The sequence below is a fragment of the Cydia pomonella genome, chromosome 6 (genome assembly GCF_033807575.1).
Source record: "Cydia pomonella isolate Wapato2018A chromosome 6, ilCydPomo1, whole genome shotgun sequence".
Taxonomy (NCBI): Eukaryota; Metazoa; Arthropoda; class Insecta; order Lepidoptera; family Tortricidae; genus Cydia; species Cydia pomonella.
In genome coordinates this window covers 25,942,526-25,958,362 of record NC_084708.1, presented here as the reverse complement: position 1 = coordinate 25,958,362, position 15,837 = coordinate 25,942,526, and the positions used below count along the sequence as shown (strand labels likewise).

At 40.5% G+C, this 15,837-nt stretch overlaps 2 protein-coding genes across 4 annotated transcripts in view; one reads left to right on the top strand and one right to left on the bottom strand.

Annotated features, from left to right (window-relative positions):
- The first annotated feature begins 150 nt into the window (after positions 1–150).
- On the top strand, positions 151–2,437 carry LOC133519365 (FAST kinase domain-containing protein 3, mitochondrial-like). The gene has a single exon (XM_061853410.1). It carries the CDS (start codon positions 265–267, stop codon positions 2,233–2,235), a length of 1,971 nt encoding a protein of 656 aa, XP_061709394.1. The 5' UTR covers positions 151–264; the 3' UTR covers positions 2,236–2,437.
- Positions 2,438–3,354: 917 nt separating this feature from the next.
- LOC133519363 (solute carrier family 12 member 4) overlaps positions 3,355–15,837 on the bottom strand; it is a 296,551-nt gene continuing 284,068 nt past the window's right edge. For all 3 annotated transcript variants that reach the window (XM_061853408.1, XM_061853406.1, XM_061853407.1), the window contains exons 13-22: positions 15,510–15,703; positions 14,835–15,003; positions 14,090–14,279; positions 13,475–13,690; positions 12,739–12,846; positions 12,533–12,586; positions 10,502–10,696; positions 8,814–8,959; positions 7,275–7,414; positions 3,355–6,585 (exon numbers count right to left, since the gene is read on the bottom strand). In XM_061853408.1, coding sequence (XP_061709392.1) covers positions 6,494–6,585; positions 7,275–7,414; positions 8,814–8,959; positions 10,502–10,696; positions 12,533–12,586; positions 12,739–12,846; positions 13,475–13,690; positions 14,090–14,279; positions 14,835–15,003; positions 15,510–15,703 — 1,504 coding nt within the window. In that variant the 3' untranslated portion in view covers positions 3,355–6,493. The remainder of the gene's footprint in view (positions 6,586–7,274; positions 7,415–8,813; positions 8,960–10,501; positions 10,697–12,532; positions 12,587–12,738; positions 12,847–13,474; positions 13,691–14,089; positions 14,280–14,834; positions 15,004–15,509; positions 15,704–15,837) is intronic.

The window sequence follows — 15,837 nt, the reverse complement described above, 5'->3', positions numbered from 1 at the left end:
CGTATCAAACAAGAAGCACTTCTTGTTTGTAGGAAAATCCATGTCAGCCACAACACAGATACTAACCACTTTATGGCAAAAGGAAGTTCGCTAGAAAAATATGGTTGCCTAATGTCACCATTGACACTGACAGTGACAGCGAGAGTCATGTTGTGAAACTTGTGAATGGCGAAACGAAAATAGTCTATTATGTGAAGGTCAGAGATTTTTGTTATTTTCTAATTCTATTCTTACTTCACATTGTGTTGTATTATGCTATGAACTATGGCGATACCAATTGTTCTGCGAAGATCGTACTTGAAGCTCAGAAACAACGGATTATGTTCAGGAAACGTTAATACGTCGTACGGCAGCGGTCGGTTCTCGCGGTATTACAGTGATAATAATGACATTATAAATAATGCGGAGTTTACTAATAGTACGATTCTAATAGAGAATGGTTTCAATGTACACGAGCTTCCGGTAGTGGTGCGGAAGATAAAGGATTTGGCGGAAGTGTCCGAGGGTGCGCCGACACAAGTAGCGCCGCCGAGCGCGCCCGACACGCTCGACTACCACCTCATCAAGGCAGAGTTCAAGCTCTGCACGGACCTGCGAGATGTATTCTCCTTACTCTCCAAGTGTACTAAAATTACCCCGAACATCGCGCTAGGCGCTATGGAGCGCATTTACGACTTGGAAAAAATACCCACTCAGACACCTGGAATCGGAATGGATTCTAGCCTAGATGCTCCCAGGACCGTCCACATCAATTTGGCTAAAGGTGCTATTTTAGATAAGCTGTTGAAGGTTGTTACAAAGACAGAAGATACTCAGACAATACTGAATGTACTGAATTCCAATTCAACATTCATGGAGCCATATAAACATAAGTTTTGTGATGAACTGTTGCTCAGAGCTATTGATAATCAGCTGTCCATTGAGCAACTATGCGAGTTTATAATGTTCCTGATGGAAAATAAAACTGATGCTAAATATTCTGATACTATAGACAAACTGTGGGTTGGCTTCATAGACAAAGAACACAATATTAATGAACACAATATTGCCATAATATTTAAAGTGTTGCCAGGATTTAAAGTAAGTAAGAAGACAATTCTATCTCTACTGGAACAAAAATTAGCTGAGCTGTGGTATAATGTCAAGGTTCCCGGCATGCAACATATTTTAAATACCCTTATTCAAGAAAAATACTCATCCATACAAACATTTGATGTCATTGGAAGATGGTTTTATGCAAACCTCCATGCTGTAGATGAGGATACACTATTGGACATAGTGACTAAGTTTACCAGGTTAAATTATACAGATGACATTGTTGAAAAGGCTGTAGAAAAATATATGAAACTCAAAGGCCCTAAAATTCAGTCGCAGATACTTACGGTTGGCATTCTTAATTACTGCATGCAGTTTCAAATACGCAATGAATCTATCTTGGAGGCCTGCTGTGAATACTTTATCAATAATGGAAGCCAAGTGCCTACTAGCTTCCTAAAATCTTTCATCTACCCTTTTGGATATTTAAGTTATCAACCAACAAATCACGAGAAGTTTTGGAAATTGGCAGAGGAAATGTTGAATGAAAAATTTGACTCAATGACCCCTGATGACATTTCTTCCATAGTTTTATCTAGCATATATTCCAGTGTTTATCCTCTGCAGTTGGCCAGAAGATTATTCAGTGCAGAGTATTTAGTGAAAATAAAGAATCCGGAAACACTGAGGAAACTTCACTTGATTGACACAGCTTTAGCAATAGAATGCACAGGCTATGCCGGTCCATTCTTACCCAAAGACAAATGGTCCAAATCTATGTCGCTAGATCGCAGAGTACGGAACATTATAGAGAAGATAAAAGATAGCCTGCTGAAGGTTTCCAGTGCCAATAAAATGTCAACTGCAGTTTTAATACCGTTCCTTTACGCAGACGAGACTTATATGATAGATGTCTTATTGCACCCAGCTGGCGTAGAAACAGAGAACTTTAATTGGAAATTGAAGTCCGAAAAGAATGAAAATACAGCTATTTTAATCCACCTGCCTGATCATTTTTGTTCAGGCAATGAAACATTAATAGGGCCTCAGATGTTGAGGAAAAAACATCTTAAGCTCTTAGGGATTAAGGTTGCAAGTGTCAAGTACTCTGTGCTGAGCAAATGTTACATATCACGTAACAAATCCGAAATGGAGACCTATCTCATTGAATGTATCAGAAATGCAGAGCATTGTAATTAAAAAAATATGGTTTATTACTCCAACATTGTCAAGAATAAGTTAAAAAGTAATTATAAGGAAATAAGTGCCTATATTTTTCTAGTCTATATAAACCAAGTGGTAAACATAAAATAAAACAATATGTATAACTTTGTATGTCCAAGTTAATTTTATATTAGTAGGTAGGGAATTCAATTAATAATAAAAAAACAATATTTTATCATTAATTTATTTCATTATACTCGTAACATTTATTATAACTTTCCTCCTTACTTTACTCACTTTCTAATTCACTAAAATTATTATTTTAAATATTTTAATAATTTCTTAAACAACTTTTACAATTCGAATTATTCTTTTTCTCTAATAAAAAGTCGTTCCAGATAAAAATGCTTACAATAAGGTAATTACAATGAGGCGAGAAATTATCAATTTAAAACCCAATAGTCAGAATGGCGTACGGGTCTCAGGATGGGGCTACAACACAAGCGCCAGTGGGCGCGGGCGCGGGCGCGGGTAGGGGACTACGTCGCAGAAATCACAGATAACCTGGCGTCATTAACTCGCTCGACCCTCCTTCACCCATAGCCAGAAGTGACTACTCTATAATTGTATAGCCATAATGGTGTATCACAGCAACTCTAGCCTGAATATCAAATTGTAAAGAATGTGTCGCTGATCACAGCCTAATCTAAACAAGGTAATATTACAAAGAGTAATCACTCGACAGAGTTACACGGATCGAATAAGGCTAAACGTACGATTGAAACAACGAACACGACTTGAATCTATTTGAAATAGGTACCTAACTATGTGCAATCTTTTGAATTACGATACGACTAGGTAGTTACCGTGACAATTCTAACACTCATGTATCCTGAAAGCTATTATTACGAATAGATAGGTAAACATTACCCATAACCTATGACGCAGGTAATTGAAGGGCCAAGTCCATAGATACATAATATACTAAGTACTGGGGAAAACAGTACCGCGTAAATATACATGTCTAGAGGTAGTTTTGTATGCCATATTTTTTTTAAAGCAGCTTCCATACAATACCAATTACGCTATCATTTTGAAGTGACATGTCTGATATTACGTGATACTGGTATTGACATAAACATTAACGTAACTAGTTTTCGTTGCTAAAAATTGTTATACAAAGAAAATATAGCGAGTACTTAGAAGTTTTTTTACGTAAAGTGAGAGGGGTGAAGTGCGCCTACCTTTAAGTGTAAGGCCTGAGTCGAAGTTCTAAGCGGAGCGTTCGGCGGGGCGTGCAGCGTGGCGTCGGGCTCACAAGTGATTAGAGCAGCGTGCACTGCGGCCGCTCCTATACGTTTGCATTTGTTTAACATGCACGCCGCACGCCCCGCCCCGCTGCACGCCCAACTCGAGCGTCCACTCGGGCCTAACACTAATATATCTAAAACTGCTTAACTAGTAGCTTGCAGTTTTATTAGTAGTAGTAGTTACTAGTGATATTACTAGTATTCTATAAGCAGTTTTCGATATATTAAAGGTAGGCGCAATTAAATCGCATGGCGCACTTCGCCCCCCCTCACTTAAAACTTACTCGCTAGATAGGTAGTGCCAGATATTGATATACGTTACTTGAATATTTATGTTATTTTAGATAATATCGTTTTAAAATAAGAGCGTAACTTTAATTGTATGGCGGCGGCTTGGTTCGTGTCACTCTTAAGTTGAATGATCGTCTAAAGTCGACACGCTGAACGCGCAGGCGCCTCCCTTCAATTACCATAGTACAGTTTGAGTAGCCTACTTAGTAGGTAGATTATCCTACGTTTAGTATTGCCACTGAATCCTTCCTTCCAATAATGTGAGCTTTGGCACATAGGTATTATTTAACTTCGCGGATTTTATCTTCTACCTATACTAAAGTTATCGCGACGTCTAGGGTCTAATAAAACGGTAGTGACTTCGACATTAACTAGGAATGCTTATTGCGGAATATCAGCTGGCAAATCAAGTGCACAGCGGGGGCCGAGGCTCCAGCTACTCGCCAGTCTCGCGCGCCTCGGTTGAACTGGAGGAAGCATCGAGAGCCGATATAAAGAGAAATAACGCGGCCTAATACGTAAACGTATAATTCAGTTTAATATAATAAATTCGATTTATAATAATTAAAAATAATGTACAGGTATAATTTTTATACGTAGTCTGTTACGAAAGTATATTTTAATAAGGTTTAGATTTAAATTTTATTATTCATTACCTATTGATAGGCATAAATATTTCATAATAATAATAAACGTATTATACTGATTTGAGTATATATTTTAAATACTTTCTTCTATTTTCAGAGGAAGATATGTGTTGCCAAACAAGTTCCGTTTATTTTTTTATCACTATGTGATAGAACACAATCACAAACTTAAGTAGCTTAACGTAATATACTTCTCTTACTATTTAGCAAGTTTATTTTTAATAAGAAGAGTTTATTTACTTATATTAGTAATATTTTTGTTATCTACGATGGTTTCAGAGCTACGCTTTAATACAAGTAGTTTAGAAAAATAATCGTAAACCGCTTTTACAGTACACTTCGACTCGTCGGTTCGCGTCGCTACTTCCTAAGTAGGTCTGGCTGCATTTACGTGCGTATCTATCCCTAACTTTGAGTTCGACTCTAATATTTTTGGTATTTAGCAAATAAAATAATTTTTACCCGATCTAGGGGCACAGCCCACTCAAATCTGCATCTTCGCGTCACTTATTTAGCATTTTAGATGCATTTTAGACCATGAAGTTATTGCTTTTTCTAAAACAGACGGTTTATACCTGTGGCTGCTTCGCTTTTGGCAGTATTTTTTATTAGCAAAGTTTCCAATTCTTAAGAAGATCTGCTAAGATTTCGTCTAGTCCTCTACCTATTATCGATAGAAGTGATATAATGTAATACATTTCTCTTAAAACTATTACACGCTTTTGGGATATAATCCTATGAAATTTTTGAACCATGACACATTAGATTCTTGGTAGTGAATACGTACCTAATCACTTAGGGACTAAGATATTTTATTAAGAGACACCCGAGTCCTATTTGGCAGTCACCTAACTTCGTCATTACCAATTACGAATATCGTGTGGTGTTACGGAAATCAAAATTGACAAATCACTCGACGCTAGCGGCTCGGTTCGCTCCGCGTCCTTAATTCCGATCGATCGCCTAAGGCGAACGATGACAAATGAAAATTATAATTATAAGCTCAGATGACAAAAACGTCATACAAACGATCACAGTAAGAAATCATCTACCTACGCGAATGTGCGTAACAAGTTTCCAAAGTTTAGACACTAAGGTTAATTGTGGCGCGGGCGGCCCGGTGCGCTTCACGCCTCACGCGCGGGACGCCCCGCGCGCCGCCCCCCTCGCCCGCCGGCCCGTCGCGCGGCGGCCGCGGGCCTTCCCTTCAGCGCAACTCGGTAACAAACAGTGTATATGAATAGAGGCAATTGAATTGGTGTGTGTGTTGACGTTCGTCTCAGGTAACTAATGTCAAAAGTGACTAGATAGCTTTATACTTTAAATCCTACTCGATCGGAAATTGCGAAATACGAATTTATTAGGTACGTCGCTTTCACGCTTCAGTCCCACTGTAAGTTTTAAGTTGAGCAGATATAAAACCTTAGAACAGAATTATTATTTACAAAATACGTTTTTAAATAGATAAAAATATTCATAGTTTATTCTTTAATAAATGTATACGTCTATAAACTATCTATGTTATACAACTTTGATAGAAAAACAATTCATTAAAAAAATAGAAAACAACCGTTCGTAATAGAAAGTTGAAGTTAGTCCTACGGCAACAACTAATACGTACAGAAAGTAACGCCCTCGGGCCTACCTACCGCGTCTACAACGTAACCAACTTAGAACTAATCAAAGCACTCCGTGACCGATAGTAAGGCTTCTCGTTACACTCACACTCCACTCACACTCTATACAACAGTGAATAAACTCCAAATCACCCTAAGCAAACTCAACATAACCTCAACTAACCTAACATGTACAAGTCAAACGAATAACGTCAATCATCGTAAGAAAATACATACAATGTACAAATGAACGCAATCGCAACGACTCGACGCCGAGCGGCAGTCTTTAGCAGTCAGTTATGCGATTGTAACCTTACGAAACTTGAAATAACACTAACAGTTACGATAGAATCACAAAGACTTTCATTAGGGCGTGAACGCCTTGCGCTAATAGTCCGAGAGCCGGCGGTAAAGTTATGGTGTTGACACTTCACGAGTAGATGGTGATGACCTCGCGGCCGCCGCCGCGCACCATCAGCACGCGCTCCAGCCCCTCCGTCAGCACCTCCAGGAACTCCATGTCTGTAATATAGACATCATATTAGCTACCGACTTAGGGCCAACTACAGATAATTGAAGTGTAATCACAGTTGGCCTCGTGCTCTAGCTTGTAGTCGCGCGGCGAGGGCAGGTTGAGGATGACGAGCTAAGAATCGTGCGACCGCGACACACTTCATTAAGGGCCGTGTTACTCACAGTTGGACTCTCGCTCCAGTTTGGTGTCGCGAGCCGGGCCAGGCAGGTTGAGGATGACTAGCTGTGATCGCGACACACCTCGTTGAGGGCCGTGTTACTCACATTTGGACTCTCGCTCCAGCTTGGTGTCGCGCGGCAGGCCGGGCAGGTTGAGGATGACGAGCTGTGACCGCGACACACCTCGTTGAGGGCCGTGTTACTCACATTTGGACTCTCGCTCCAGCTTGGTGTCGCGCGGCAGGCCGGGCAGGTTGAGGATGACGAGCTGTGACCGCGACACACCTCGTTGAAAGCCGTGTTACTCACAGTTGGACTCTTGCTCCAGTTTGGTGTCGCGCGGCGGGCCGGGCAGCTTGAGGACGACGAGCTGTGACCGCGACACACCTCGTTGAGGGCCGTGTTACTCACAGTAAAGTTGGACTCTCGCTCCAGCTTGGTGTAGCGCGGCGGGCCGGGCAGGTTGAGGATTACGAGCTGTGACCGCGACACACCTCGTTGAGGGCCGTGTTACTCACAGTTAGACTCTCGCTCCAGCTTGGTGTCGCGCGGCGGGCCGGGCAGGTTGAGGATGACGAGTTGCGAGTCGTGCGACCGCGACACGATGACTTCATTGAGCTTGACGGCTGTGTGCATCCGCCGGACCGTGCCCTCGTCCCTGCCCATGTATGTAGATTAATAGACATCCATTCAATAAACTGAATGAGCTTTAAACATAAGTCCGGTTCTGGCAACTGCTTACGCGCTAAAAGGACGGTGCAATAACTGAACATACGTTGGACCCACGGGAACCAAGACTAAGACCGAAACTCGAGAGGTCACTACACATCAGTATAGTGCTTTTCCACTTGCAATAGTTAATGTTTACCACTAAGTAAAAAATGATGTCCTCTAAAATTTTATAAAATGCGGAATCATAAGTATGTAGATATATGCACTCTACAGTCACAACCGAAAATTTCATTGAACCTTTTATATACGCACTTATTCATAGCACAAACAGAAATACTAACTAGGAAAGGCCGAGAGGTAGGACTAACGCAGACCAGGAACGGAAAGGTAATGAAAACGGCCAGTACTCCTGCCGCTTGGAATGATGGAAGGATACCTGTAGAGAAGGAACGAATAGGACTGGAGATTAGGTCGGACAAGCGTGTCAATATAACATCGTTTTTGGTCCCCCAATTTTTTTTGGATACAATAAGACGTGTTTCAATATTTTGATGATGTTTGCTTGTTTGTTTGGCTGGCGAAGGGCCCTGACCACTCCCAAGCCACAAGCAACATCATTGAAATGAAAATAAACTTTAAAGAAATTAGGTGTTCAAAACGCTCGTGAGATTGACACAGGAACGGAAATGGTTGAGGTGGGTTGAGGAGATACAACATGTAAACGCAGCATCATATTTTTCTTAAGAGTTAACAATTAAGTTCAAACTGAAAACCTTTGACATCATAATGACCTTTGTTTTAATTGGTAACAAAATGCTTAAGTTCAAATATCGCTTGGGGATAAAAAAAATTGAGGCGTCCTATAATTTGTCTTTTGGTGGTTAGCCATTTTAGTGCGCATGTCACAGATGAAGTTGACACTTGAAGTTCTTCAGCGTTCGTATTTTGCTACAAAGCGAAAACATCGATCTTCCTGCGCATCGAAAGAGTTTAACATAAACTTGTTTCAACAAATTGAAACAAGCAAAATAATACCATTATAAAGAAAAACTAAAGGACGTATATAATGTCAATCAATGGCAATTTAAAACTGTACAAAATATACCGATTATTATTGCCTGCTCATTATACCCCGTTTTTTTAAGATTAGAATTTTCTTACCTCAAAAGTAGTGGCAATTAACTTTTTCTTCGAAATTGTAGGGTTTCTATGATATCTAACATTGCGGTACAATAATATGTAAACGACACTATAATTCTGTGCATAGTTACTCAGATTTAATTTTGAAGGAAAAAAGTTACTGCTATTTTTGAGGTTATAAAATTATTAATCTGAAAAAAAAGGACTGGGAATATAGTAAGAAATTTAGGAATTCGGGTACTCACGGCGTAATATTTGGCATGGGCTTGGGCTTGATGGCGTCTCCGTTGGGGTTGGCAGCGGGCGGTGGCGCCTCCTCACTCTGCGAGCGTTCGTCGGGCGAGTCCCACATTGAATCGATTATGTGCAACAAACTACTGCGAAAGTCGTCCTACGGTACCCCAATCCATATCGATCCAATCGAATTTTGACGCGAACCGGACGTTGCACATGACGGATTCAAAGCGAATAAAACACGGGATGTCATATATTATCTCGACTGTTAATACACTACGGACATTTAAACATCCAATCTCTTATCTAGTGTGAAAAACGAAATGTGAACAACTCAACGTGAATGGCAAACATATGACCACCGTGTGTAGATTCGCGGGACTCTTCTGGGTTATACCGGTCATGATCGGATGCGATGAGAAAATAAACATGTGAGGTGCAGATAGCAATGGTGAAGAAGCTGATGGTGTGGTTTTGATGACGGGTATATGGTTTCACTGGAAACTGAAAATATTAATTTTAAGCAACAGACTTCACATTAAGCCACATTTAGAGATCAAAAAATCCATTCGTTTACAAGTGTGTTAAAAATTACGATATAATAGCCAATAATAAATTGAATATTAATTTAATAACTATGTAAAGTAGACTGGCGGATTTAAATAATTTAAAATGGTGTGTTGTGTGTCAGAAACGAATGGAGAGCGAAATAGTTTCAGTTTCAAGCGAACAGTCCAAGCAGAGACGGGATGTTTAATCTCATCAATATTAGCGGAACAGGATTATACCTAACGTTTATACTAATCTCAAATTTCATAACAGCATTATACAGAAAAAATGTTGTGTATTTTGTTCCCAACAGTTGAGGATACAGCAGGAGTGTCGATGTGATGTGATTTATAGACTAACCCCCTTATTCCTGTTTCCTAAACGTTTACTAAAGTTGACAAGCCGCTAATAATCGTTTGTCCCTTTCCGACGTATTAGTATGATGGAAAGGGATAAACGATTATTAGCGTCTTGTTAACTTTAGTAGACGTTTATGAATAAGGGGATAAAACCGTTCTCTACAAATTTTTGGTCTGTATTAAAATTGTGGGGACGTAATTCACCAATGTTCTTAACTTTTGGGAACAGAAATGACACATCGGGACCTAAATCTGTATGATTCAACAGCATTCATTAAAGAGATAGGGGTAATTGAAGTACTCGTCATTATTTAAGTTATCTCATTAAGCAATTTTTTGGGGTCAAGAAGTGTATAATTGTTTCAGTGGTTTCTTTTGTCTAAAGCATTTTTATTGTTGCGGATAAGACAACAAACGAGAAAGAAAAAAGTTTTTAAGGTTTCCAAGGCTCAACCACAATTGTAATCGTTTTCCACAATTACCCAATACTGTGCTTTTCGGTCCTCGCTTCAAATAATTGATGACCATATGCCTTCCTGGGATCACAAGTCTGAATTTGAACCCTCGGTTTATATAAAAGTCGCCTCGTTCGTCTCTCTTATCCGAAACCCTCGTTTTTTCTGTGCAACAGGACTGTAAAGTCTCCTCCACCTAAGTGATGGCGGGCCTCCGATTATTCACAGCTTGAAGACAGTTTGCATAAAAACTGCCAACGGAGTCGGTCACCTCGGTGGTTCGTCAACAATCAAGTCATAAGATTAAAAGTGCGACAGGTATATCGCGATGGTCACCTTGTCGTCCTTCTCCGTCTCGTCGAGCGGCGGGCTGGGCGCATCGTCGGCGGGCTCGGGCGCGGCGGGGGCGGCGGGGGCGGTGGGGGCGGCTGGGGCGCCGGGGGCGGCGGGCACCGCGGGCGCCGCGTCCGCGAAGCGCACCTTGCTGGCAGACTTCACGTCCGCGTGGTGGTGGTCCACTATTGCTTGTACCTATAGTTCATTTTGTCTTAGGTAGTGTGGTGGGTATTGGTGGCGCATGCGTTGATATTTGATGGGTTGCGTAGAAATACCGATTTTCGGGAGTCTCTTGACGCGTCGTTACAGTATCAAGATTGTACGAGTATTAACACATAAAACGTGATTAATATCATTTTTGTTATGTGCCGGACACGATTTATAAAATAATTTGGAAGTTCTCCGTAATTCGGTTATTTTACGCAATCGGTGTACACATGGAAATACCATAGCATGCTTTAACCCCAATTCATTTGATATTAGATCGAGTGAACTCAAAAATCACGAATGATTAGAGCTGGTATTATCAAAATTATTTCCCTGTTGATGTTTTAATGTACATGCTCAATCTGAAAACAGCCCCCAATACGTTCTCCCTGAAATATGTTTCAGTTTTGAAATTGCGAAATTCTTTGAACGCTTAAGATGGTTTCCCGCATCCGCTGTTCCTGAATAATGTTAGTAAAAATTATGTTTATGTTATTTTTAAAGTTCAAAGTTCAAAGTTATTTATTGTATATAAGAATCAGGTTACATTGCAGGTCGAATATACAATTACACATTCCGTTACACTGAGACTTTACCTTTTCAGGTGTACATACATTTGCATATATAGGTATTTACATATTTATCTAAAGAATAACAATACTTATGAGTCACTTAAATAATCATTAACACAATAAAAACATTTTTCTATAAGCCACATTTTTGTGTTTGATTTGAACAGTTTGAGATCCATATCCTTAAAACGATCAGGTAACTTGTTATAAATTGTGATACACATAATATAGGCATTTTTTGCAGTGAGTGACAAGTTTACATATGGCTTAGGTAATCTGTGTCTGTATTTAGGTCTAGTTACGCGGCAATCCAATGGGTTATTATCCGTGAATAGGTATTTATATTTGTGAACGAAAACAGAAATTAATATTAGTAAATTAATATTAGTACGGATCTATGGGGCGAAAAAGCGTGCTGTGTATTATTTACCCACATAGCTATACTAAAATCCTAAATAATCAGATAAACATCAAGAGAGCGAAACATCAATAAGAACCTACAAATGCAAGAATTTTATGAAATAAGTATACAGAAGTACATGTAAATGGGTGCATTGAGGAGAGAATTGAAAAGTGAATGGTTGTTAACATTGAGATGAGAAAATTATGAGTAGAAAGAGAAGAAAACACTTAAAGCAAATATAAACCTGGGTGTGCTGTAGTTTTATTAGACTTTGATAGCACATCTAGGCGTGGAATGAGTGACGCATGGTTCTAAGCGAAACTACACATTGAAAATACAATTATTTATTGAAAGGAAACAGTTAAACACTCTGGCCTCCTACAAAAATGCCTACGAAATCAAAACGCTAGAATCTTAAAAGCAGAAGAAAGCAACTGAGGACATACATCTCACGCACAGCGTTGGATCACTGACTTAAAAATCGCATTTCCTCAGTGACATTCTCTGCCAAGTTGAGCTAGGGGCTAATAAGAACGTTACAAATTGATCTCATGCTTAATTGCTTATTACTCGCAGCCATCACCATTATGGCATGATTCTCTTATTCATCAGTTCCATCACTTGTAGTTTTAATACGTATCAGTTGTATGCATCCGCTACTATTAATGGTCCGAGGGCGTTGCGAGTGACTGGAGTGAAGTAAAAAATAGAAATCAATTTGCAAAGTACGCTTCCTGGCTGATTAAATTAAAACGAGCTCTAATCCAAGGGTTATTAGGGGTTAGTAAATGGATCACAGCTAGAATGCATATAAAAGTGGACTCGATCGGGTTAAAGTATTCCGTTTACCAGTGGCAACTTCTCCTCAGCGTTTTGCTCACTATAGTCCACCAAATTTTGCATCTGTATCGGCGGCAGACAAATACAAGTTAGTTCTGTATAACACACATCATTATAAAGCCACGAGATATTTGTACAGCGTACAGTGAAGTACTGTTAAACATTTGTGAGAAGTGGAACAAGTGTAGTTATAGTGTGAGAGAGATGGGACGTACCATTCCGAGGGTCTCTTTCTTGTTGAGTCGGAGTTCGCGCAGCATTTGGTTGCGCTGCTCCATCATCAGTGTGCGTTCGTATGTGTAGGCAGATATATCGCTGTCCGTCTGAAATTAAGAGGGAACAATTACAAAAACCTGACCTCTTCCGAGCTCCGGTCCTCAAGTAGCACTAGGAACATCCAGTTTTTTATTCGTTAGACATGATTTAAATCCTTTTAATATGATTAGGATAATATGTGCTGAGTACTATTGGCCATCTCAATAACTTCAACCTACAGGTCGGATTCGTCGCAAGGAAAGGCATATGCGAAATTTACATGTTGGTCTGAAGTTCCCGAACCGCATTAGCGTGGGGATTATAACCGAAACCATTTAAACAAGAACAGGTCTGTGCCTAGTAGAGGAATGTATACAGGTTGACATATTTATTTTGGGTGACAGAGTAGAGGTGAAGAGTCATAAATAGGAAGGGTTGTACAGTCACCTGCAATAATCTATATTGCATAACGAAGCGTCCACAATATATTATTCGCTCTTATATCTCTGCAAATTCTCAATATTAATAATCTATACGAGGAGAGTCTGAATATCAGTGAAATTAAGGAAAACTAGAATTTACGCACCATATTTATTTCAATGGATAAAAAGTCTAACGTGGCAAGGTTCAATGATTTAATCCTGTATTTGGACAAAAAATTGGGAACCGAAAAAAAATGAATTTAAAGATACTGACCATCTCAACGACTTCGACTTCAGCCTCCAAGCGCAGCTGGTACAGGAACATCTTGAGGTCCTTCTTCATCTGGATGGAATTGTCCTCCATCTGCGCAACGGTGAAGATGCGCATCTTGCAGTTCTTCCAGGTGCGGTGTTGCTTCAGCAAGAATGGCAACAGCATCAGCATGCCGCCGTCGTGCACGATCCACCAGATGTCGATGTTGCCCGCCACCTGGAATGTTGAGATATTGAGTTGTTGTTGGGTAGGGAATGTTGGTAAAAAAAACTTATTTCCAATGATTACCATCACCCATCACAAATCTTAGCAACGACTGGCCGGCAGCTCCCTTGAAGTGATGTATAATATATTTATTAGAGAGAATAAGGCAACAACACTACAACTGGCTCCAGTAGGTCAGGGCCGCTAAAGGTTCAGGTATCCTGCAAAATTTTGTCCGAATAACCACCTTACACAAGTGAGTAAGATGTAAAATTCGAATCACAAAAGTTCTGGCAGCTATCAATAAAGCGACTTTTGAATCTTATGACCGGTGCCTAGAAGGCGACCGGAGCGTTTACGTCGGCGTCTTGCAGACCCATGACGCTGCTGCATTAGGATAGTCTTAGTCACCTTCTCGGTGGAGTCCGGGAAGAAGTTGATCCCCTTGGGCACGAGCATGGCCATGCGTGCCGCAGCTACAGCGCGCACGGTGTGTAGGAACACGTGCCATGTCCGCTCGTCCTCCGACTGACGCCAGCCGTACGGCCAGCCCACGATCACCGTGTTGGGCTTTAAGCCGCCGAGGCCGATGGTTTGGACGCTGAAACATCACATAAAAGATTTTTTTTACAAGCATACGAGTAAGTACAGTCAAGGGATTTGAAGGTTTGTCAATTTTCGAATCTATGTAATGGCATTAAAGTTCAAAAGTGACTAAACTTCAAATTCCGTGATTATAGGTACCTATATTCAAATTTATTTACCGTCTTCAGAATTAAAATTTTTGCAACACAAATACGTTCAGTTAGTAGAAATAAATGTCTGAGACAACTGTGTGTGAAAAGACGTCCACTGCTGGTCTTCCCTGATGATCGCTATTTAAACGGTTCTTCTCCGTTCTCATTTCGTGCAAGTTCACCATATATTCACACCAGTACATTGACGTCCACCATATTGGAGGCAACTAATCAATATAACCTCTCTTAAATTTTAAAGCAGATGTCCATCTATGTTTATCTAATCTAATCGATAAGAGCGGAGCTAGCCGGTGAGCGAAGGAACTCATGGTTCACATTACATTCAAGGATAAATAGGGTTTATGAAAACAACATAAACAAATATGCGGAGGTGACTGCAAAGTACAATTTCTACTCACACATGGCTCAGGCCTTCGGCGATGTTGTGGCTAACCAGCGTATCGGCGAAGCCCTTGACCTTCTCCTCCAGCATGCACTGGCGCAGGTTCTGCCGGGCCGTGGTGGACTCGCCCGCGCGCCGCGTGAAGTCGCCGCCCAGGACCGACACGCATACTGTCAATCCCTTGCCTGGAAACCGAGAATAATTTTCATGATGAATGAAGGAATTTTATTCTGAGTATGGATCTGTGGATTGGATACAGTTCATATCTTGGTTCAAGCATACTTTGTTTAGTGTAGAAGGAAGAAGAATGCTGACCAATGGCCTGAGTTTTTTAAAGGCAAAAATTGGATTCCGTTATCTCCCTCCGTTCTTCCGTGTCCGTGGTTAATCTTGATTTCTCCATTATATAATATTTGTAAGTCACAGAGTTACAACAGAAGTTGCTGTAAATATTGCCAGCCACTGCCCTTGGCTGCTAGATGTCAGTTAGAAGATATTTCTCCCATCATTATTTTTATTTATGTTCCCGACCTCCTGATTGCAACCACAAGTAACCGTAATGTTGAAACTGAATAATGGTAACCCGCCAGCCAGTTATAATAAGAATAAAATTCGATTATCAAACCAGTGGGATTGATTAAAGACAGAGTTCAATAGTGGTCATAACATAATCTGATTATAAAGTACATACCGGCTTTAAGCTGACTGGCGAAGGACAGCATTTTGCGGTACTTGAGCGAGAGATCGTCGTTGAGCTTGGCCAGCACCAGCACCTGCGGCCGCCAGTTCTTCGTGTGAGGCGGCCCTTCCTCCAGCCGCATCAGCGAGTAGCGAGCGGCGGAGAGAGCGAGACCACGGAGACCGTCCCCCCACTCTTTCTCCGCTCTGGAAAAGTTAAGTAAACATTAGGAGGTTTTGCCATGAGAACCGGTAAGAAAAATACGAGACGATCACTAATACTTTTTGTTATGTCTTATTATGTCAGCAATTTTGACTAACTAGTAATAACTAGTAGTAGT